The following is a 26,053-nucleotide window of genomic DNA, read 5'->3' as shown; positions in this document are numbered from 1 at the left end:
ATAGTCATATCAACAAACTTCACCATGCCCATCACTTATAAACGTTTTTACACTCATTTACGCAAACTAAACACCTTGAAATGTTTTCACCATAGTGCTGGCAATGGCTACGAAGTCTGATATTTCATTATTTTCTATTCTTTTTGAGAATGATATTAATTATTATTTTTTAATTATTCAGATAAAGGACATTGTGAGAGCAAACGAGAAGATATTTTCTGATGCTGATCCTCTATTTTACGTGAAGTAAGTTATCGTTATTTTTTTGTTTTCTATATGACGCAGAAACAAATTTTTATTCCAGAATAAACATTTGTTTGTGTGTCATAGAAAAAACATTCCAGAATTTTTTAGATAAAAAATAACTTAATGATTATTTTTGGTATGCTTTTACTAGCAGCAAAACCAGCTTTTCTCAATACTGTGGGGACCTTAAAGATGTACAGAGTTACCAGCTGCTTCGGATTGTCCATAGTTTCTATGGATGGCTGCAATGATGTACAAAGCTATGAGAGACTCGATACTACGTAAATTGGTTTAAAAAAATTGGGTCTTTAAGTTTCTTGTGGTGTGTTTTACTTATTTTTATTGTTATTTTTATAAAATTGCACCAATCTTTACTGTAACTGTGAATCCGTATATGCATGTGGAAAGAGTTCGAGAAAAGACAAATTCAGATCTGATCTGTTTTGTCTATGTGCGGAAGACAATCTGTAAAACCGTATCTAAACCTGCTGCTCTACTCTATGCCCGAACATGCAAAAACTTGTTTTCCAACAAAACCGTTCCACACTGGGTTAAAAACAGGGTTTTGAATGGTTCAGCGCGACGGGTTCGAACCCAGCTTCATTTGCATAGTGGATTGGAATCCACAAGTGGATTCCTTTGCATGGTCGAGCTCACGAAACTTGTGTCAGAAAGAATGTTTATTTGTAGGTGCCATATGTTGGCTCCCAAGGAAATGGTCGAGACTTCAATCAATGCATTCCAGACTTTTTCTAAAGATTTCAAAAAAAAAAAAAACCCAGTATTCAAACTTAGAACATTAACATGCATAGCCTCAATATGATGACTTTACTCTGCCATTTCTTAATCAATACTCTCTCTGTTACTGTTTGAACTAATGTTCTCAAGCAATCGCTCGTTACTCCTGCAGAAAGCCATGGCACATCTTCTATTCAGCAGCTGCTCGATAGCTTCCTACATTTAGGAGCTTTGATATAAAGAAAATGTGGATGGGGATCTAGGATTGCTAGACATCCATATATACGACCCACGAGGGCGTATGTTGATTTGGATTGCATTAAATGTTCATGAATTGTTAAGGGACTCTGTGACCTCAAAATGTTGCTTCAGGGAGGGGGGGGGGCCTCATATGGCCTGAGCCCTCTGGGTTTCAGTGCTACTGAGGTGCTGTATTTAATGAACTTTGAATTTAAATTATAAAAAAAATTAAATTTGCCAGTGATTTTTTTTATTGTACTATGATTATGTTGTCTTGGGGTACTCCAGGAGGCATAACATCATAGGCAAAGTTGAACATTCATCACTTCTGACAAGCTTTAAGCTAATGTCTGAAGTGCTATGTCCAGTACCTACGGAGGTGGAAAATCTATGGTGCCTTTGAAATATAGATGGCAGCACTGAGGCATGTCTGGATGTTACAAATTGTTCAAAAGGGAATTAACACATGTTTTCCATGGTGAAGAAAACATTTCTATCTGTGTGAATGAACATTCAAATACAAACTCCAAGGTCGACACATGCAAATTGCCTAGTAATTCATTGCATCATTTAACCATGCAATACAACCTAACAGTAAAATTTAAATCTGTATCATTCCCTTTATTCATTGACGTGTCAATATTAAAAAAATTTCATCTTTGTTCGACCTGCATCATTCAAATAAGATAAATTAAATACATACAATTCAATATATTTTTTATTCAGCTTTTAAACATATTTCCTTGCATTCTTCTTTAGGTATCTGAGTATTGAGATTGGGCAGCCAGAGATAGAAGAAGGTTTCAATATAAAAAACACAACAACACCTCATGAGGTTTGTTTCCATCATTTTACATGCTCTCTCTTATCTTATAGGCTATTTGTATTCTAGGTGTAGCTTTACTATAACAAAAGTAGGGCCTACATGTATGACATTTTTGCCCATACATCATAGCCTACATTTTAGCATTTCAAGTAACTTAATATGCCTGTATTTTCATTCTGTATAAGCAAGTAGAAGTTTAATTAGGGGCATTGGATTTTACGGTTAAATGAAATGAACAAATGCAAAATAATGGAAATTATTTTTTCAGAAAATTTATATTTAATCCCTGTACAGTGCATGCAAAATATCAAATGAATGTAGTATAAAATTTCATGAAAAATACCGTTAAGTATTTACTGTTAAAAAGTTTTTAACATCACATACAGTACTTTGAAAAATAGTCTTTCAATGTCTTCTATTGTTGCCCCCCTTCAATGTGGAATGTAAAGTTTGATATGCTTGTCTGACAAAGTCTTCCAATTAATTTTTCACATCATCCTCCTTCTTAGTAGAAACAAATATTGCCTCCGCCCAAGTGCAATATCACTCATTTCCAGAAACACTTGTGTAGTCTCTACCGTCACAAGCTGTAGAGCTCTTGTTCAAGCACACTGCAGCATTCTGTGCACCAATTTATCATGATGCAAGGCATTTCATGCATTGTTTTACTGCACCTAATTTATGAAGCATGCCTCATGTAACACAAACCTCAGTAAATCAAGGCTTGGATAGTCTGGATCTTTCTGTATGGATGGCGTATATTTATACAGTCGTATTCATTATAATATAATTCATAAATTATGTAAATTATCTTTTTACCTGATTTTAATAGAGATTTACCTGATTTTACTAATTGAAGTAGGGCGCTGTAGCCCAGGTTGATAAGATACTCGCCTTAAGTACCAAAGGATGTTTAGAGGTGTCTCGAGTTCGATACCCAGTTCGTCCTTGTCAGAAAACTTTCCTGACACAGGGGTGCAACAGAAACGGCGACATGACCACAGAAAAAATTGCTACCGCAGGGAGTCCCCCATCGAGGGGTTAACGCACCAACCTCACGATGAGTATAAAAAACAAGCCTGCCGTTCGGAATCAGCAATAAATTGTAGATTGTAGGTCTCGGTCTAATTAGCCCTCGTGTGCAGAAAATGATTGTGGTGCGACAAAAATGATCAATGAACTAATTGAAGTAAATATGCTCTCTACATAGTTTAAATTTTTCGCAATCAGCAACTCTGTGTGTATGGAATTGATTGATTATAGAATGATATCTTCAACTTTTACTATATTTTTTAGTGTCGTCTTCGAGATATGACGTACAGTGCTCCTATAACTGTGAATGTTGAGTATACAAGGGGTCAACAAAGGCTGATTAAAAACAATGTGAACATTGGGCGGTGAGTGTTTCATTATTTCAGTTTTTTTATCCTGAAATGGTTTTTTATACTAACTTTCCCATGTCAAAATATCTTAAGAAAATGAAATTGCACTAGAAAAATTCAAAATATTTATAATAAATTCCCATTTCTGACGTATGTTAATGAATATTATTTCCATGTATTTCATGTAGATTGCCAATAATGCTTCGGAGCTCAAGGTGTGTCTTATCTGGTAAAACACCATTTGAGCTGTCTCGCATGAACGAGTGTCCATTAGATCCTGGGGGTTATTTTATTGTGAATGGTACAGAGCGTGTTATTCTGATGCAGGAACAGCTTTCTAAGAACAGAATAATCGTGGAAGAAGACTCCAAAGGGAGCATATCATGCCAAGTCACAAGGTATTTTCACTGTCACTTTCATATAATTAATCATTCCTAATCTTATGAAGCTTATACATCATCCCGCCACTCTTATTTTATTAAAAGTCATGTAAAAAATAGATATCAATGCTTGTGAGTAAATATTGTATTTCTTTTTTAATCAATTTTTGATCTCTCTTCCGATCTGGGACCAAATCACATAATTTTATACACATTTTTTCAAAAAATTAGATCGCCCCGGAAATTTAAAAGAGCAGTACATAAAATGCTCAAGTGTTGGAAAGCCCAAATTAACAGTGCATATGTAATTTGCATTTTCATCTAAGACATATTTTCAACCCATTGCTTATGAGCACCATGGTGCTCCTTGAAGCACCCAGAGTGTGTGATGTTTGCTTAACGTTCTAATTTCTGCTAAAAGTTCTAATTCCAAGAAACAATAAAAAAAAATTCAAATTATGGTTTTACTTAAAATGGAAAATAAGCAAAAGCAGTACTACCATTCTTACTGTATTTTATTCTTAAATAAGATATAGATGCCATATGATGTGGTTCAAAAAATGAAAAATGTAAAAAAGGACACAAAGATGAGATAGTGATTGAGAAGAGTTTGGGATGAGATTGATGGTTAAGTGATGCTGAGACAGTGATAGTTTTCAACTGTTTCCAATGATTTTACATAAGCAATTTTAAGACAATGCCATTGTCCACCGTTGCGAAGAAAACAGTCAAACTTGTTCCTCTCTCTCGGCGACCCCCCCTGAAAGTTAAAGTCTACATCCATTAAAGGGAATCTAATATTTTATTAAATCAGTTACTCATTATAGGGATGGGGCTGTTTATTCCCTTCAAAAACTGAAATTACTGTACAATACACATTTGACTGTACAATACACATTTGATTGTACAATACACATTTGATTGTACAATACACAATACAAAATTTGAAAATTTTCAATGCCTTTAACTTTCCGGGGCTCGGATTTTCGAGACTACTGTATTACTTATTACAGAAATCACGTGGAAAAAAGTTTTAAACTGTTGCTCAAATGCAACATCAGTCAAAAATTGATTAATAAAAACATAGATTCCATTACATCTACCTCCATTGTAGAGGTGGGGAAAGTTTGTATAACATTCAGTGTAATATTACACAGGTCTGTGATGAAAAAACTTTCTTAAAACTATTAATTAGTGTTTTTTATAGTTTTTTAGATGCTATTTACTGGAAAAATAGTTAAAAAATTCCATCACATCTAGTTTTTGAGATAAAGTGAAAATTAAATTTCAATAGTAATGCATAGGCAGCATATAGACCACATTGAAACTGCATTATAAACATAGTAAATCATTTCCAAGTATATTTCAGTGATTTTAGAAATATTTTGGGGCACTGATTCCGAATCTGGCATTGTTTTTGCCATACTGGTTTTACTTTTTGAGAAAAGGTGAAAATTAAATTTCAATAGTTATGTTATAAGCAGCATACGAATTACATCGATACTGTGCGCCATAAACAAGTATAGTGAATCATGTCCAAGGATATTTCAGTGATTTTAGAATGATTTTGGGGTGCTGATTCCAAATCTGGCATTGGTTTTGTTATATTGGCTCTACTTTCTGAGATAGAGTGAAAATCAAATGTCAATGGTAATACATAAGCAGTATACAAATCCAATTGAAACTGTACATTATGAATAAATATATTAAGTCATTGAAAATTACATTTTATTGGTTTTAGTGTGATTTTAAGACATCATTATAATGACAGAACTAGGATATAAATGTGAAGTATGTATTTATGAGGTGATAAAATACCAATAAAAATTCCAAAATATTTGGAATTGAGTTATTTCCCCCAAAATATGAAATCATTTTGTGAAAAACCTTATGTGATAGAAAAAAATGAATTTCATTTCTGGAATCAGTACTAAAAACAATATAAAAATTAGTGATAAAAAAAACGATTTTTAAAAAGTTTTTTGTAGACCTGTGTTACTTATCAAAAATTTGATTGTATTTAAATTTCTTTCCAGTTCTACTCATGAAAAGAAAAGTAGAACAAATGTTATCGTTAAGAAGAGGAAATTTTTTCTCAAGCACAACAGTTTTACAGACGTAAGAATTTTATCATTGTAAACTTCTACACTGTTTTGTCTTTTATTTGCTTTAGAGCCTCTTTTACAGCTCTGCATAGATATTTACTTATATTCAAAATTTTTCATTATCCTCAAAAGGTTTCATCGATTTTTATTTCAGATGTGGGAGGATTCCACTGCATAATTTTGTTGTGTAGAAAAATTTTTCTTCTTCTGTTATATGTTGATTATGATTGATATGATATGTTGTTTGCCATATGCTTCAGATGATCACTCAAAGAGAAATTTACCTGTTTCTCTACATACAGGATATCCCGATTATGATTGCATATAGAGCCATGGGATTCGAATGTGATCAAGAGATTATGCAGATGATAGGTACAGATGACTACACGCAGACTGTGATGTTGCCCTCCATTGAGGAATACCAACGATTGCAAGTTTCTACCCAATTGCAGGTAAAACTTTTAATTTATGTAAACACAAATTTTCTCCTTTTCTCACAATTTCTTTTAATTCTCATAATGAAATGTTATTTTTAACATTTTTATAGATCAGTATATGCTCATTCTGTTTCTTAGGCACTCAGATACATGGGATCTAAACTTCGGCAGCGCATGTGGACCAGCACTGTTAAGAAAACACCAGTAGATGAGGTTCGAGACCTGTTGGCTACCACTGTACTAGCTCATGTTCCTGTAAGCTATGTATTTTTGTTATTTAAATTTATGCATTTTTTATTTAGATTATACAGTCGACCCTCATTATAATGACCTCCCCCCCCCCCCCCCATTATTCCATTGAAAACTGACGTTATATTGGATGGTCATTACATGAAGAGGAAAACATATATGATAGTTGTTATATGGAAACATTCGAGACATTCTACCAGTCGTTGAAATAAAATGGTTGCTATAACGAGTGTCGACTGTATTTGTTTTGCATATTACATGGGCAAAATCCAATTATATTGAATGTGTATGTGAATTCTATTATTTGATATGCGGTTTGAAGTAAAATACTGAAAAGAAAATTATAACCTTGCACACAACCAGACTTCAATGTTTTCAAGTGCTTCCAGGAATTTTTATTACCTTGAATTACATCAAAAGCTCAAATTATGGAAAATACTGTGCGATAGTGCCTTTCACTTCAATGTTGAATACTCAAATTCATTGAGACTGTTAAGGCGCATATATATGTTAGCATGTGGATCATTCAGTGTTACAAAGTTGAATAAGATATAGCTGCTATATGATGTGGTTCAAAAAATGAACGTAGAAAAGAACACGAAGGTGAGATAGTGATTGAGAAGAGTTTGGGATGAGATTGATGGTCAAGTGATGCTGAGACAGTGATAGTTTTCAACTGTTTCCAATGATTTTACATAAGCAATTTGGAGACAATGCCATTGTCCACCGTTGCGAAGAAAACAGTCCTCTTGAAAACTTTTTCCTCTCTCTCGGCGGTAACAGTTTAAGTATTAGCAATCGGTTGTTCAGTAATTTGTATGATGTTGTGAATGATTCTTGAGCTGTTTGAACTGCACCCACCTGGAATCAGTTTTTTCAACAAACATAAAAGAAAGAAAAGGAAGTTTGCATATCCACGAACAGATTAGAACCACTACAGGGGGTCGTACGTTACAAGATTGAGGCGCTATTATATATGCACACCTTTAATGTACATGGATGAAACAGCTGGTTGGGATTCCTTATTAATCATTTGTTGTTGGGCTACATTTGAGTTTTTTTTGTTTTGTTTGTGCTACTTTCAATTCTGCATTTTCAAGAAATTTAAGACAATCGCATCCAATATTGTGAATTTTTTTTCAAATTGGTCTAAAAAAAGTAACAAACTGAGTGGAAGTCACAGCCACTGCTGTTTTTCTTCCCACCTTTCGAGTGTAGAATACATTTTCATAGAGCTGACTGCTGTTTGTAGCGTAGTATGAAGTGGTTGATGTCAGAGTAGTGAAAGTGAAGTAATCCTCATTTTGAGAAGAATGTTTTACTAGAATTGTTATGTGCTCCCATGTTAAAAATTTTGTGATTTCGAAGTCTAGAGGCGAACTATTGAAGTGGAGACTTGATTAATTTTTGCTTTCCACAGTTTGAAAATTCTTCTTCGCATTTCCCGATTTGAGTCAGAATTTTAAAAAAAATGTTACTTACACTACTCTAACCCCCCTCATATGGTCTGGAGAGAGAGAGAGACACACACACGCGCGCGCGTGAAAAAGGATAAGCATGTGTATCGTTTTGATTTATTCTGTGATTAGCATCCCCTCCCTACTTATCACATGGTTGCACAGCATTCATCTACTTAGTTTTGAATTTATAGCATGATGCCTTTCACGACAAATTTGATATAATACAATCATTCTATGTAGCTAGACAAATTATCTTGTAGTGTTTTAGAAATCACTGAAGATGCAGTTGTATCTCAATGAGACTAATCAACCTATATTTTCAATGTTGTATAACACAAATTATTCATAACATATAAATATAGTGAAAATATTATATAATGATACTCCCCCATAATCATAATCACCTGTATACTGATATTACTCTTTAGTCCCAATGCGCTTTTCATAGTGTTAATATATTCTGTCTATACTGATATGATTCTGCAGTCCCTTGAGTGCCGTTATATAGGTGTTTCAGTGCATTATATTTCACATTTTTCTTCTCTTTCTCATTAAGAGTAATAGGATAAAGACACCGGACAACAAATTAATTTTCTATACTCTTATATAGGAAAAATACCATCCCACAATTTGATAGTTTTGCAATTCAACATTAGTTCATTGACTGAGTCAAATGGCAAGGAGCGAGGGAATTTTAATTATTTTGAAATATCAAGAATTTGACTTATGGATACTTGACTGTATTTCATTTGCTTTCGAACATGATTTGCAAAAGATTCAAAAGTAAACATCAAATTAGCTTGTTTTTTTTTGTTTTTTTGCGATTAGACAACTGTCGTCAAAATTTACTTTGAATTGCTGAAAGACGCATGCACACAGGGAATCATTTTTTTCTTTTTTGAATCAATAGGTTGAAGAATACAACTTCCGGATGAAAGCCATCTACATATCAATTATGATCCAACGTGTGATCTCTGCTCAAAAAAACCCAAAACTCATTGACGATCCAGATTACTATGGCAATAAGCGTGTTGAGCTTGCTGGGTCTTTGATATCATTGCTGTTCGAGGATTTATTCAAGAGGTTCAATTCTGAAGTAAGTCTGGAGTTTTCTGTGACTCAAATTAAAATTCTATTGAACTATTGTTTTTAAATTTTTTCTTTTTCAGCATACTGCCAGCTGAGTGTCTATTTTCACTTCTTCCTGGCTTTATCTGAGCTGAGTTCGGGCACATATGTGACCTGTCATTTTAATTCACCCAGAGTGTAGCTTGGACAGAGAAATTTTATACCACTTAGGTTACCTTTCCGACATTGTTTCATATCTGTATTTTACTCACTTTTACATCTTTTTGGTCAACAGATAGTAGCATTACACATTAGTAGGGCTAGGATTTTTATACCCTAAAAACTCAATGCTCTATAAAAAATACATTTATGCCCTTGAAAAACTGCAAATATATGCTATAAAGAAAAAAATATATGTCCTAATTTTTTTTCATTCCCATCTCAGATGACATTAGTTTTAACAAAGTAATATGATAAAGAGAAGTGTCTAGACTCCTTTAAACCATTACTTATTGTATGAACAAAAATTCTTCATTTTACTATCTACTAGGAGTATCAGAGAATCAATAACATAGCTTTCTTTTTTTTACCATTAAGTTTACCCCACAAATTCAGAATTAAGATGCTACCATCTCTCGGTAAACATATCTAGCGAAGTACAGTCAATGCTCGATTTTACAAACCTCCAATTTACGGACTGTATGTTTTTATGAACTAATTTTCTGGTCCTAAACAATATACCATTCCTTTAAACGTCTTTCCCATTTATGAACTATTTTTCATGTCCGTACAGGTTTGTAAAAACGAGTGTGGACTCTATTTAGGGTTAGAAAAGCATTGCACAAAATTTAAAAAAAAATTAAATAATTCTTTGATAAAATTTTCAAAATTTCTCACAAACGCTAAGAAATTTCCCACATGGGCCAATTTTAGCTGATTTTTTTCCCACGAATATTGAAAATTTCCCCAATAAGAGCTAGGATTTTTATGCTCTAGGGTCGTAATGTTGTTGCTGCTGATTGGTTGGAAAACCTAATATTCAGGTTTTTTAGCCAATCAGCAGAGGCATTTCATTTTTGGTGCATAAAACTCCTAGTCCTAAATGATACAATTTACATCCACCGTGCTTGAGCATGGTTTTCAGAAAGGTTGCAAAGATTAGTGCTCATATTGTGGTTATTCAGCAGGGTTTGACCCTTTAGCGTATTGTCGTAGATGGCCCAGGTTGGTGGAGGTATGTGTTATGGAAGCTTTTGGGAATAATGGGGAAGAAGAAAGAGCTCTCATTGGAGGTAGAACCAAAAGAACCAGCGTAGCCGGTCAATTTGTCGCAATCAACTTGTCGCGCTCAACTCGTCGCGCATCAATTTGTCGCAGTGCCAATTCGTCGCGGTACAAATTCGTCGCAGAGCCAATTCGTTGCGGTACAAATTCGTCGCAGAGCCAATTCGTCGCGATACAAATTCGTCGCAGAGCCAATTCGTCGCGGTACAAATTCGTCGCAGAGCCAATTCATCGCGGTACAAATTCGTCGCAGTGACAATTTGTCGTGTAACCAATTCGTCGGGACGTCAATTTATCGCAGAGTCAACTCGTCACGCGATCTGTATGTAGGTTTTTTGTCTCATACGTGAAAAAATAAACATGAAGAAAAGTTTTTTTCCATCAAGAAATGCACACAGTTTACTAAATTTTTTTTTTTTTGTCATTTCGAAAAAAATCATCGAAATTACATCGAAATTAAAATTACAATTGATATTAATGTTTTATTATTTAATTATTGTAAATGTTAAAAAAATCATTTTTTCTATGATAAAATTTTAAAATTCTGGAAAAAATGTCGGTGTTTATGATATTCCCCAAATTACAGTACAGCGGAGGCTCTCTTTAAGTGTAAACTTGTATCTGTCCCATGTGGAATCGAGACTCCCACCAACATTAACCACTACAGTATCTCCACAAGAACCTGAAATAATTAATAATTTAATTTAATTAATATTTCATTTTCACCGGATAAGCCACACTTGTCGCTTTCTCTCGAGATTTCCATTACTCGTAGCGAGGGGAGTTGGGGCGCACACCGAGATGATAAATTGCGATCACATACATTTTCAAAATTTAATTTGCACTGGATAAGTTGCTCAAGTTAAAAACTCAAAAAATCCAACCAATAAAGTTCATAGGTTACATTCGAGCAAATGCAACCGATAATCTTATTGGTTAAATTTTTCAAGTTTTATAAAAGGACTTTTAGAACACTTTCATAGTGTAATGCTAGCCTTAGATATATTGTCGGTAAAAAATTCCTCAAAGATGTATTCCCTACATGGCAGATACATATTCAATAGTGAATTAGGGCCATTCAAGTATTACGTAAGCAGATTTTCAGCCATTTTTGACCCCCCTCCCCCTTGTCAGCAAAAATCAGCAAAACACTGATCCCCATCCCCTCCCCCGTCAGCAAAATTTCACCAGCAGCTTAGAATATTTCATATCTTCCAAACGGGATGGTTGATGACGTAAGCGACCTTCAAACTCCCCCTTCCCCCGCCATCAAAAGTCAACAAATCCGAAACTCCCTCCCCGATCCTGACGTAATACTTGAATGACCCCTTAGGCAAATTGTGCTTTGGGATGGGCATTGATCCTAATTTATCATCTTGGTGTGTTCCCGCAACACCCCTCGCTGCGAGAAATGGAGATCCCGCCAGAAAGCGGGAGTGCGGCTTATACGGTGAAAATTTAATTTTGAAAATTTATTTTATCGTAATTTATCATCTTGGTGTGTTCGCCCAACGCCCCTCGCTGCGAGAAATGGAGATCCCGCCAGAAAGCGGGAGTGCGGCTTATACGGTGAAAATTTAATTTCGAAAATTTATTTTATCATAACTTATCTATCATCTTCGTGTGTTCGCCCAACGCCCCTCGCTGCGAGAAATGGAGATCCCGCCAGAAAGCGGGAAGTGTGGCATGAATACCATGAAAACTGAATTTTGAAAATTTATTTAATCGGCGTACTGACTCTGCGACAAATTTGTACCGCGACGAACTGATTCTGCGACAAATTCGTACCGCGACGAACTGATTCTGCGACAAATTCGTACCGCGACGAACTGATTCTGCGACAAATTTGTACCGCGACGAACTGACTCTGCGACAAATTTGTACCGCGACGAACTGACTCTGCGACAAATTTGCACCGCGACGAACTGACTCTGCAACAAATTTGTACCGCGACGAACTGACTCTGCGACAAATTTGTAGCACGACGAATTGACGCTGCGACAAATTGATTGCGACGAATTGTCGCGCGACAAGTTGATCGCGACGAATTGACCTAGACCCAAGAACCAGTATGAAGCAGAATTGGAATAGTGGGGGGAAAGCATTTACTTTTTATCAAAAATTATTAAATATGCTAGATATGCCTTAAAATTTTGAAAATATACTCTATCATATAAAAATAGTGTAATATGCAAAAAAAAATAACGACAGAAATCTGAGCCCTATGCGCTACCTATAACTATTTTTGTGTGTGTGTGATGAGGTTGCAAATACAGGGTTTTTGTAAAAAATTTTTTTAACCATTTTTTTTATCTGCTTACCATAACTGACTTGCAATCGAACAACTCTGATTTATGTTTATCTGATTCTGATCATTTTGGAAATAAATATGCCATTTGCATCCTCCATCCCAATTCACTGTCTTACATCATCATGTGTCAATGGAGAAGCAGTTTTTTAAACATTGTAGGCAGAGTATTCTGCTTTTAGTGAAAACAGGGGTGCTCACAATTGCAGGGATTACTCTGCTGCATATGGTTAAATATTCAGATTATGGAAGTTCTGAAATATTGTATGGGAATATTCTGTTTCAATTCTGGTAATTTTATGTGGTAATTTGAATGTGTAGAGCATTAGTGATGTCAGTTGACTGTGAATTTTCCAAATCCATCTCATTCGCAAGATTTCAAGACCAGGAAATCATGTAAAATATAGAAATACAAGGCCACAACAGGCAAAATCCCCAACAAGGTGGCTGAGTAAAAGATTTCCATAACAAATATTGATGCCATATATTTCTAAAATACAGTAACCCCCAATTGAAAATGCAATTACATGAACTAGAAACAATATATATATATATATATATATACATGATGAAATATTATACACAATGCCCATAAAATTTATGTTTGTCTTATTCTAAGTATGGATAGCTTCTATCTAGATTTACCCCAACATGTTCATAGTATTTCTTTTTAAATGTGTCATGTAAAATATATGGATAAAAATATAATGTTCAGTGTAAATCTACATGTGTATTGAGGAATGCTTAACTAGAAACTATAAAATGTGATGACTTCAGTGCTGCGGAAAGCAACCTTTGCAGGTGAATTTTACTGTACTCTTGAAAAAAAATTCAAATTTCAGGGTAAATTCTATGCCATGTATAGACATATTATAATGTTCAAAATATACAAAAATAAGTATTAAAATTTTTATCACCATTGAACACACATAAAAAGAGCTGCTTGAACACGCTGAGCCAGGAAAGAGGTTGAAAAAATATTGATATGATGTGTTTGCCTTAACTATCGCTAAATTACATCTTGAGAAATTAAATGATTCAGTTTAAATTTTTCTTTGGTATATATATTGTAGGCTAATTGAAAAATCAAGCTTATTGCAAAGAATCTGGATGAAACCAGGGCTGTAAAGTAGTAGTTGATGTGGAGTACAGAGCATTTTTTGAGCTCTCATCTTCATTGTCATGATTTCTCCAAATAATAGAGATATTAAGGAGATTTAACTTGTGGTTAGAGGGAGCTAGCCTCTGACTGTGCAGGTTCGGCAATGGATTTCTATCAAAACTAAAATATTCTTCGACAGATTGTATAGATCTCTTGGGAATACATGAGGATCATGTTATTTATTAATCAGTCAATGGCAAGACGATTGCTTCAAAATAACCATTGTTTAAGGTTTATGGGCTCATTATAAACACCTAAAATAATATTAGACTGATTAGAAAGTGCTAGATGATATTCCAGTTAGCCAGCCGCATTGTTAAACGACCAGGCTCTTTGCAATAAGCAAGATGCTTTCATTCATCTACAGCATGTGCACATACACTTATTTATCACATACTGCAGATTAATGGTACCATTTATCTTTAAAATAATTTCAGTTGAAAACCATATCTGACAAGATGATACCAAAAATAAAAGCATCTCAATTCGATGTCTTGAAATATATGCGGCCTGATCTCATAACCAATGGCTTGATCAATGCTATAGCTACGGTATGTTATTTTCTATTATCACAAATAAGTGTTATACTGTTTGAACAAATACCTTCAATAACATCATTCTAGGTTATTAATAATTTCAACTCATTGTCATGTCATGTATATTTATTACATGAATTCCTATAAGTCTCTTAATTATTCAAATACATTATTTCTCTTGTTGATGGTGTGTATGAATCACACTGTCTTACACTTATCACATCACTACACTTATAAATGGTGTTATAATCACTTAAATTTCATATATTTTAATTACTTATACCTTGTTTATGGATATTTTCAGGGTAACTGGACTGTAAAGCGTTTCAAGATGTCTCGCATAGGAGTGTCACAAGTGCTTTCTCGTCTCTCATATATTGCAGTACTTGGTATGATGACTCGAGTCAACAGCCAGTTTGAGAAAACCAGAAAAGTGTCTGGGCCCCGGTCCCTGCAAGCATCACAGTGGGGAATGCTGTGCCCGAGCGATACACCAGAAGGAGAAGTGAATAGTCCAATTTATCACAGATTTTTTTGAACATCATGCGAGTGTTGCAACATATTTTATTTTGTTCGATTATTTCACACATTCGGAGTATCAATATGTTTTTCTGACTGCAAAAGCATTCCTTGGATTTATCTCAGACTTTACTTAGACATAGATGAAGTGTGTACGATGGCACATTTCATTTGTATTTTGTGATTGCTTCTCATACTGGGGTACTTTTTTTAAATAGGGATGTGGCTTGGTTAAAAATTTAGCATTGATGACACATATCACTACAGATTTTGTAGCAGAAGCTGCTCTAGCAAAACTAGCAAGAGACCTAGGAGCTATCGATGTGAACTTGCTGTGTGGAGAAGAGCTCTCTCATCTGGAAAATTATATAATATTTCTAAATGGTAAGCACAAAATGTGAACTACAGATTTTAATTTAATAAAATTACAGTCAAACCATGATTAAATGCCAGTTTATTTCACAGAGTACTGGTATTGTAACAAGTTTGGCAAAAAATGGGATCACTGTTTAACCTGTGTAATCCTTATGTATGGAAGATTTGTTCACTGAAAATTTCTGGGGGTATATAACAAAATTTTACTGAACCGTGGCTTTTTTGATATGAGGGCCATTATGGTACCACAAAATTGCTCAGAGCCTTTAGAGACTGATCTAAAATGCCCCGTGAATAATTTTCTGCCTTATTAAAATAAATGATTATTCAAACCAGTGTTATCAGTAATGAAAATAACATAACATGGGGAAATTTTTTATTTTCTTCAACAGGCAATATTGTGGGTCTTACCAGCAATTATCAACGAATAGTCAGGTCTTTTCGTCTTTTGCGTAGAGCTGGTCACATAAACGAATTTATTTCCATATCTACCAATCATACTCACAGGTCTGTTCACATTGCATCTGATGGTGGTCGCTTATGTAGGTAGGTAATGCAAATAATAAAAATGCTTTGTTTAAAATGAATGTATTGTCTTAAACATTTTATTTATAATTTTAAGTAATTGTGTTTCTTCTAAAATTTGTATATATCGTTAATTTTATTATGCTCAATGATTATTAATGAATAAAAATTTTTTTTAAATCTACCATTAGTATTGATCCTTTAAGTTGGTTCCGAAATTTACATGCTAAGCTGGTATTTAAATTATTTTTTTAATAGAACTTTGTGCAGCTCTTTGCTGAAAATAGTTTATATATTCAATTTCAATTCTAAAATTGTAAAAAAGTTATGTGTAAAATGCCTACTCTACAGGGTTTAAGCTATGGTCGCATTTTTTGCAAAATGCGAAAGAAAATCGTAGAATGCAAAAAAAGTAGTAGCCACTTTCGCAAAAATGCGTACAGGAGGTACACAACAAGTAGACATCCAACCATCAATTATTACATTAGGGGTCATTCAAGTATTACGTCAGCATCGGGGGGGGGGGGAGGAAAGGGGATTTCGGATTTGCTGACTTTTGATGACAAGGGGGGGGGGGTTTGAAGGTTGCTTACGTCATCAACCACCCTTTTCGAAGATAGGAAATATTCTAAGCTGCTGACTAAATTTTGCTGACAAGAGGTGGAGGGGGTCAGTGTTTTGCTGACAAGGGGGGGAGGGGTCAAAAATGGCTAAAAATCTGCTGACGGAATACTTGAATGGCCCCTCAGCATCGTAGCATTTTGCTAAAGCTTTTCTCCTCATTTTCGCTTTTTGCGAAAGGAATTTTTTATCCAGCTTAAACCCTGCTACTCTATGTAATAAAAATTTTACTGTGATTATTCAAAAAAAATAATCAGGTGGTAAAAAATTTCACAGCCTGGGATGCACCATGTACTGAAATCCACACACAGGGGTTAATCAATAGTTGCCAAACAAGCAATAATTTTTGAAGCATTGCTGAAAATTTCAGAATTATTTTTTCAGAATAAACATCTATCAAAATGTGGCCAATAAATTAAAAATAAGGAAAATTTGCCTTGAAAATGTTAAATATAAACTAGATCAAAAGAAAGGTACATAGGTTCAAGTACATTTCAATGAGATCATTTGTCCTTAAAGCGAAAATGTAGCACTGTCTTTTTTAAGGTACCTCTATATGCATTAGTGGATGAATACCTAAATTTTCATTTATAAAAAAATTATTTTTCAAACTTTCCCCCTCTCGAAATGAAAAGTGTGAAATCTCTCGCATTTCAATTTAGGCCTTATATAATTGTGAAGAAGAGGAAACCTATGGTTACGGAAAAGCATATAGAACAGATGAATCAAGGTGTACGAATGTTCAAAGACTTCTTGAGGGAAGGCTTGATTGAATATCTTGATGTAAATGAAGAGAATGATAGCAATATTGCCGTCTATGAGAAGGACATCAATGAGTAAGTGGAATTGTTTTCAGTGATGTGTTTTTAACTGTTCAAAATAATGAATTGAAGGAAATGCCATCCCTATCTATAGCAATCTTATTTTCCAGAAGTTTTTTTCATACGTAAAGCTATCCCATTTATTTTGCTTCATGTGTAATTTTCAGACAAACAAACCAGTAAAACAACCAATAAGTCACCAATCAGTTCCCATTCACTTGAATGTAACGATGCGCTTATTGTTTGTATTTTTCAAGTTTTGTAAAAGAACTTTTCTAAAACTTTTATAGTGTAATGCCTTTCTAGAACAAGTTTACAAATTCTTGATCGCGAGTACAGTTTCTTTGTTGCAATGGACTTCAGATTGGCTTCAAACCATTTCAATTTTGAAGGGGAGAAATATGTGTTAGATTTGAAGTTTACAGAAATTAACTTGAATCTATTGTAAAATTTTAGGGATAAAAAATTTTAATTTTAGGCATACAACACATCTGGAAATTGAGCCATTCACATTATTGGGAGTTTGTGCTGGACTTATACCATATCCACATCACAACCAGTCACCCAGGAATACTTATCAATGTGCTATGGGTAAACAGGCGATGGGTGAGTTCATTTTTTTAAGAAAAATAAGTTATTGTGACTTAAATCTGATGCATAATCATCTCTTTTCTTTTTCTTCCGCATTTATTTGCTACATCTACTTAAATTTTCTGTTCAGTAACCTTACTGCTGCCAGAGATTGATTTTTTTAATTTAGTCTTTCCTCGATGAAAAAAATTTTGAGCTTTATTTTTTTAATTTGTAACATGGTGAGTGGATTTTGGGCTAAAGAGGTTTGGTCTGGAAGAACTTTTTATTTCCAAGCATATTGCCAAAACAACGATGCTGATCAGTAATATCTTGAGATCACATGTGAGACAATCACTCCAACCCTCTTGTTGTCGTCACAAGAGATGTCTGCCACTGTAGTCGACAAAACCTTTGTAAATCAGACTTAATCAAATTTACCTAGAATCTATTTACCAGTCTTTCTTAATCGCCACTTAGATAACATATTGGCAAAAGTATCGGGACTGATCTCTCTTAAAAATGTTTTAGGATATGTGAATTTTTTTTTTTCTTTGCAGGTACAATTGGTTACAACCAACAGAAACGAATTGACACTTTGTTATACTTGTTGGTTTATCCACAAAAACCGATGGTGAAAACAAGGGTGAGTAGCTACTGTGTTTTTACAGAAATATCTTCAAATTGTTTAACATGATTGACAAAATCAAAAATAAATAAATAAATATATATCGTCCATATTTCTTACTTTAATTAGTTCAATTTACACCTTTGCACCATTAATAAAACTTGTATTTTCTTGCATATAATCTGTGGATCATACTTTAAAGCACTTCAATGTTTTAGTACAGACTGTAGACAACTGCTTTTTTTCTACATCTTTTTTCCCCTAGAGGTTGTAATAAAAATTAAATAAGTTAACAAATAATTAAAAAATAAATATTTTCGAAAGTAACAAATGAGACATACAGATGCAATAATAAGTGGACACAGGCTCCTTGTGTGTCAATGGGGGAAGGAGGATCACTGGGGATGTATCTATAGTGGGAGGGGGGCGATTCTTGTATCCGCCTATGGATTACCATCCATAGTAGTAAAAGAAAAGGTAGTAAAATATTTTTTTTTTAATATGTCCAATTAATCTCTCTATTCTTCAAAATTTCATTATTGGCTTATGAAATTTACATGTACAGATCCTATTCCACTACTTACTGATTATAGGATGAATTTTTTTTCTCAACATAGCTAAATTTGTGTGTGCAGATTATGTGCAAGAAATTATGGTATTCATCGAACATACATTTGAGTCACCAACATAGTTAGTGAATGAAAGAATTATCTATATGAAATCTAATGTAATGCTTTAAAAGGATACAGAATTAGAAGTTTAAGTGGTTAAATGCTTTCTAGTTTCATTCCATTTCCATCCATTTATGCGAGAAACACCATGTATGATTGTAGTGGATAAAACTTCTCAACTGAAAATGCTAATTTCTAGTCCAAAATAATCTAACACAATCCAAATCATGTATTCGAAGCTGATACTGAATTTTTCTATTGATTTTCTTTTTCTCCTGTTGGTGCAAAATGTGTACAATGGGCATTTATAGTAGAAATTTATATATAAGAACTATGTATAATTTTGAAATAAAATGCATTTAGCTTCATTATCAATATATTTTTACCTGGTCCCTATGGTGTCCAGTTAGACGGTTTTTGACTGTGTTAAAAAATGTTCTGTTCATAAAAGCTTAGTCTTAGTTTTCTTGTGTCCTGGGAAAAATTACTATGACTTTATACAACCCCTGCTGGAAAAATATGTATCTCAAAACCCAATCATTTCTTGTATAAGATTTTTTTTCTCTTCCATTTCAGACAATAGAGTTGATCAATTTTGAAAAGTTACCCGCTGGACAAAATGCTATCCTGGCTGTAATGAGCTACACTGGGTTTGATATTGAAGATGCTACAGTAATGAATAAATCCTCAATTGATAGAGGTAATCAAATGCCATCTTTTCTTAAGTTTCAGATTGTTACAAGCATGAGATTTTATAGTAGAGTAAAACTTTGATTAACCATCACTTTTTTGGCTGTCAGTTTCTGTTATCCGTCATTGTCTAAAAAAAAATACAGAAAAAACAGCCCCAGTTAAGGTCCAAAAAGATCGGATCACTGCTATGGTCTGTGTAAATGCACCGGCAATCATAGATTTTCCCTTGCTTGTAATTGGCAAATCCAAAAAACCATGTGCTTTCAAAAATTTAAATATGAATGCATTGTCTTTGAACTATTATACCCAGAAAAGTGCTTGGATGGACCAAACAGTTTTTTCAAAATAGTTCCACTACGTTTTCATGCCTCAACTTAGAGCTCGTATGACCAAAAAGCAGTTGCCACAGGAAGCACTGCTGTTAACGGGAATGCTCTGCCACACCCCTCCTGTGAACTCAAAAGTGATGATGGCAAAATAGCATACCTCTTTCTCTCAGCGAATACAACTCTGCTCCTATACTCCCAACTCCCTCCCAACTATATCCAACCTAGGGACCAGGGCATAATTGAAAATATAAATTGAAGCTTATACAGGAAAGCTTTCATCCAAGGCTTGCTTTTATCTGAACTGTTGGTATGACGATCAAAGAATTTTGGAGGAGATACAACATAAAGGTTGCTATTTTCAATGTTGCCACTACTTGGGCTGGCCTTATATTGATCATTTTGTAAAATTGAATACAATATGCATGTATTATTCACTTTTAAAGGATTTTGTTTCCATTTTCGTCCCAAGCCCGAAGTGAAATCACGTTATTGTACATATGTATCAAGAGATTTCTGTTATCCATCTATTCGTTTATCCGTCACAACCCTGGTCCAGACGGTGACGGTTAATCTAAGTTTTACTGTACTATGATATGGAGGGGCTTCTGAGCCCCTGATCAATTCAAGTCAATAAACATTAAAAATGAGATAAACAGTTCTTATGCAAATACAAGCACAAAGGTCTCAAGAGGCAAATTGGCCTATGAGGTGGCTGAAAAAAGATGCTCATAAAAATATGGACATTAAATTCTGGACCTTGTAAAGGGTCTTTTTATTCCATGGTTGGTATGAGTGGTGCCAACTGCTGTTACAAAATAAAGATAGCTGCTTGAATGCTTTGGCAACTGAAAGTTTTATCAATGAAAAAGCATTTACAATACGAAAGTCATTTTCAGAAAATTGACTTACACCAATTGGCTTCTGAGCCCTCTATATATACAGGTTCACCACAAAGTACTTGTAATTTATTTACATGAATGATATTTCTAGCATGATATGATGAATAAAATAGATAAGCATTCATAAGTCTTCATTATATCCTGCACGTTGGGAGACAAAGAAAATATTCTGAGAGCATATCACTACAGTAATACTCAAATTTACGTCCCCTGGACTTACATCATCCTGCGTTTCCATTGTCTTGTCCTAAAAATGGTTTTTACAATTTTTTAAAGAAGAACACTAACTAAAATACAAACTGCATGTTAATTTCCTATACGTCTACATGCTTGAGGCATAGAGTTAGTATTCTAAGGTTAATTAGATGCATTTTCCCGGTAAGGTAGATGTTTGCACTTGGCCATTCAGTATCCCTCTCTACCTAAAGTGCTCCAATGGCCTCTGCCACATCATGATCAAAAGCTTACCTGGTTTTATTAAAGATAAATATCATAACCATCTGGCGGCTTGGGCTTTGTGCAATCGGCAATTCCTTCAATACTCCTCAGATGCTTGGCCAATCACCTTTTAGAGGGAAGCAGGTGTATAACACCTCTGGCTTGAAGAAAACTACAATATCCTTTTTAATTGATCTTACAAATTCTTTTGGGTTCAAAAAAATTGCAAACATAATTACATACATTAGGTTTTAGTAATTGAAAGGCATTTTGGTTGGCCTGAAATTACAAACTTGAAAAGAAATAATTACTATTAATGTTATGCATTTGTTTAAAAGCATTACCTTACCATGGTTTTCAATAGCTTTATTCTTCTTATGCCAGGTTTTGGTCGTTGCTTCGTTTACCGGAGTCAAAAATGTCCAGTAAAAAGTTATGCCAATGGTACATCAGACAGAGTTCTCGGACCAATGATTGATTCTGTCACTCAAAGACCTAAACGTGGCCATGAAGTGATAGATAATGATGGAATGGCTTTTCCAGGTGATTTTTTTATCTTTGAATATGTTACATGTAATGTGCTATGTTTATATGAAATATATATACCATGTACCAATTTATATCAAATATATATACCACGTACCAATTTATATCAAATATAAATTCTTTGAGTTTATTACCATTCAATATAGAATGTTTTTCCTCTCTACACACCCCTTCTTCACATATGTGTGCAATTTTTAATGTTAGATGAAGGAATTTTTCTGTTTGCAAAATGTTTGCAGACCATGGTCTCAAAAATTAACTTCCTGGCATTTCACCCATATCTTTGGGAGCAATCTTCAGAAGTGTAGTTGCTCATAGGGTCACATATTTTCCAACATTGCCCAAGCCTGCTTATATCTCTTTGGGGAGCCAGAGCAGTGGCCATGATCTGGTTAGGAGGAGGAGTGTCACATCTGGGTTCTCCCCTCTTTAGAGTAATGAAACCTGAATAGTATTCAATTCCTTGTCTATTTTTAATTTGTGTTGTTTCCAAACTTAAAGATTTTGAACTTTTCTCTCTCTCTCTATGAAGATAAGATTTCTCATTTCTTCTGGCGACAACGTTTCTGATGCTCTATGATTCTTGTTGCATTGAATTTCACTGACTATGACCTAGTAGCCCGAAGTTTTATATGTTTTATCAATCGCCAGCCATGAAAGATTCAAACAATAATTACTGTTTGTTTTAGGGGAGAGAGTTGAAAATAGACAAGTTCTAGTCAACAAGTGGATGCCAGTTGTGACGTCATTGGTTGATCCTTCTGAGAGGGATCCCACGCAAAATACTCATAAAGACGTTTCAATATCGTGAGTACCAAGCACATATTCATTTATATCATGATCTGAATACTACTGTTAAATTTTAAGATAATTCTAGAAATTTTTGCTTTATCATCTATGTCATTTAAAATTAATATTGTCAATTATCGTTGTCTGTGTGGCTTTTTTAAAAAAAAAAAAGGAATGCGAACTGAATTTTCTGTTTATTTCAGGTACAAAGGTTTGGAACCTGTTTATGTGGAAAAAGTTCTTCTGACGTCAAATAATGACAGTGTCTGTTTGATAAAATTGCTGCTCCGTCAGACAAGGCGGCCCGAAATCGGAGACAAGTTCAGCAGTCGTCACGGTCAGAAAGGTGTAGTGGGACTGATCGTAAGTCAAGAAGACATGCCATTCAGTGACCAGGGAATAGTGCCGGACCTTGTCATGAACCCTCACGGCTTTCCATCCAGAATGACAGTTGGTAAAATGATCGAGCTTCTCGCTGGGAAAGCTGGCGCCCTCACGGGAAAGTTCAAATATGGAACTGCGTTTGGTGGAAGTAAAATCAAAGATCTGTCTGAAGACTTGATTGCTTGTGGGTTCAATTATCTCGGCAAAGATTGTTTGACATCTGGAATCACTGGTGAGCATCTTCAGGGTTATATATTTTTCGGACCTGTTTACTATCAGAAATTGAAGCATATGGTGCAGGATAAAATCCATGCCAGGGCTAGAGGTCCGAGGACTATTCTTACAAGACAACCTACAGAAGGAAGGTCTAGAGAAGGAGGTTTACGACTTGGGGAAATGGAAAGAGACTGTCTCATTGGGCATGGAACGAGCATGTTGCTGCTGGAACGATTGATGATCTCTAGTGATGCATTTGATGTTGATGTTTGTAATCAGTGTGGATTGCTGGGCTATTCAGGATGGTAAGATATATATATTTACCACCTTTATTTTGCTTTATTCCTTCTGACATTGATTCTAAGATTGCTTCTCATTGATGATTTCTAAAAGAACAAAAACAAAGTAATACAAAATTTTCTTTAACTCAAAGTAATATCAGTTGTTGAAAAAAATTTTTGGATATCAAAGTTTGGCCGCTGTTATTGTGTTTTTCCCTTAGCATTTTCTCAAAAGTACCCTCAATCATCTACAGTCCAGTTTGAGGGCAAGCTTTTGTAAACTTTTGAACTCAGCAATACACCACCACCACACACCAGAGGCAGTTTATGGTTTGGTCTCCTGTTGGCTACACAAATTTTGCCACCTTCAACGCTTGATTTCATAACAATTTATGGCCAAGACACCCCCATCCCCCTCCCCACTGAAATTCACATTCTGCAAGTTGTTGAAATGAGAAATGAATTGTGCACCCTCAAAAGCTCTGATAATTTTCCTAGGCTGAAACCCATCTGAATCCCTATTTTCACCTATTTCAGTTACCTGCTATCGATCTCTGATATGCTGTTTGTTGCATATATCTGTCACCTTTATTTTCCAGATGCAGTATTGTTCATTTAGAAGACAAATAGCAAACCACTAGCAAAAGCACGAAACAAGCACAACTCTGACGATATAAATACATTAGGGATTACACATGGCTTAGAATACACACATTCCAGCATGTACCGATTTGTTAGAAATTTTGCAGAGGAATGTGTATGAGATACACGTAAGGTTAAGTAGTAGTAATCGTGCTCATTTGTATGTTGTTATTCAAGGTTCATAAAATGTGCATGTTTTATATTTCCCACCAGGTGTCATTTCTGCAGGTCGTCGCGAAACGTTGCTTCCATCCGGATACCTTATGCTTGTAAGCTGTTGTTTCAAGAACTTCAATCAATGAATATTATCCCACGGTTGAAACTGACGAAGTATTTTGAGTGATACATGCTTTGTTCTGTAAAAAAAAAAATAATTATTATTATTGTATTTGTAATTTTTTTGTAATTTACTAAACATAACTAGTAACTTTGTAATTTACTAGTTACATAAACTAGTTTCTTTCAGAAATTTTCGGGAAAATTTCAAGAGCATAAGTGCTATCTATAAAATTTTCATTTTTGCTCATTCTTTAAGACACTGTAATAACCGTTCATTGCAAAAATGATGATTATGGCAAGTTGGGGTGTCCTCAGATGGACCAAAGGCAACACAAATTACTTTAGGAGCTGAAATTATATTTAAAGTACTGAGATTTCCTGCCTGTGATCTGCGTAATAAACAGGGTGTCCCATAAATTCTAAATAGTTTAAAAATTCATAGAAATTGCAGGAATATTGTGAATTTGAATGCAGTATATAAAATATATTGCTAAAAAGTTATTTTCACAAAAAAATATTTGTTTTAATACAGAAAAAAAATCAGTTTAAATTTTTATCAATAGAGGACGCTGCACAAGCAAATCACTGTAAATATGCTAATCAGTTCTAGAAAATGAAGGGTGTACGATTAACAGCTCATTTCTGAATTTTCCTGTCACTAGGGTGCAGGGTTTAAGCTGGATAAAAAATTCCTTTCGCAAAAAAGAAATGGGTGGAAAAGCTTCAGCAAAATGCTGCAATGCTAACAATGGCGTAGGGAAGGGGGGGGGGGGACTTGGGGGTCTGGTTCCCCCCCCCCCTACCCGAAATGTGAAAAAATGGCCAAAAAAAGGGAAAAAGATGGCCAAATCTATTGTTCTATCACTTTGGTCCCCCCCCCCCCCGAACGAATTTTCTGGCAACGCCCCTGAGTGCTAATGTAATGATTGATGGTTGGATGTCTACTCGTTGCGTACCTTCTGTACGCATTTTTGCGAAAGTTGTTGCTACTTTTTTGCATTCTATGGTTTTCTTTCGCATTTTGCGAAAAATGCGACCGTAGCTTAAACCCTGCTGGGACGTAAGGTTTTCATTGTGATGTTGCATTGATGGAAATCACTCATTGTGAAGTTGTTTTATCTCAACCGCAAATTGCCGGCTAAAGCTTTATGAACATTCTGGACACAGAATGGATTGAAGAAAAATTCTGGTCCAATCAATCCTGCCAAACTTTCGTGCAGCGCCCTGTATGGACAAAAATTGAAATGCCTTTTTTTTCTATAGGAAAATAAGATTTCCCCATCATTAAAATTACTTTTTTGCAAACCGTATTCAAATGTAATAATTCCTCCATTTTTCATGAATTGTTTTTATGTACTTACGAATTTATGGGACACCCTGCATGTTCAAAGTACATGGACCCAAGA

At 34.7% G+C, this 26,053-nt stretch overlaps 1 protein-coding gene across 1 annotated transcript in view; it reads left to right on the top strand.

Moving 5' to 3' along the window:
• Positions 1–24,817, top strand: part of Polr3B (RNA polymerase III subunit RpIII128) — a 29,208-nt gene extending 4,391 nt beyond the window's left edge. The window contains exons 3-22 of the mRNA XM_089250824.1: positions 182–246; positions 1,984–2,059; positions 3,347–3,447; positions 3,621–3,830; positions 5,849–5,930; positions 6,220–6,369; positions 6,493–6,609; positions 8,974–9,159; positions 14,323–14,436; positions 14,726–14,926; positions 15,159–15,324; positions 15,708–15,861; positions 17,124–17,297; positions 17,761–17,888; positions 18,413–18,498; positions 19,728–19,851; positions 21,895–22,053; positions 22,746–22,863; positions 23,049–23,750; positions 24,582–24,817. Coding sequence (XP_089106950.1) covers positions 182–246; positions 1,984–2,059; positions 3,347–3,447; positions 3,621–3,830; positions 5,849–5,930; positions 6,220–6,369; positions 6,493–6,609; positions 8,974–9,159; positions 14,323–14,436; positions 14,726–14,926; positions 15,159–15,324; positions 15,708–15,861; positions 17,124–17,297; positions 17,761–17,888; positions 18,413–18,498; positions 19,728–19,851; positions 21,895–22,053; positions 22,746–22,863; positions 23,049–23,750; positions 24,582–24,711 — 3,243 coding nt within the window. The 3' untranslated portion in view covers positions 24,712–24,817. The remainder of the gene's footprint in view (positions 1–181; positions 247–1,983; positions 2,060–3,346; positions 3,448–3,620; positions 3,831–5,848; positions 5,931–6,219; positions 6,370–6,492; positions 6,610–8,973; positions 9,160–14,322; positions 14,437–14,725; positions 14,927–15,158; positions 15,325–15,707; positions 15,862–17,123; positions 17,298–17,760; positions 17,889–18,412; positions 18,499–19,727; positions 19,852–21,894; positions 22,054–22,745; positions 22,864–23,048; positions 23,751–24,581) is intronic.
• Positions 24,818–26,053: the final 1,236 nt, after the last annotated feature.

Source organism: Pholcus phalangioides, unplaced genomic scaffold (assembly GCF_987345545.1).
Source record: "Pholcus phalangioides strain wild (caught in Gottingen) unplaced genomic scaffold, Ppha-v1.0 ptg000024l_1, whole genome shotgun sequence".
NCBI classification, from domain to species: domain Eukaryota; kingdom Metazoa; phylum Arthropoda; class Arachnida; order Araneae; family Pholcidae; genus Pholcus; species Pholcus phalangioides.
Note: the sequence above shows the minus strand (reverse complement) of the source record. Positions and strands in the feature narration are given on the sequence as shown.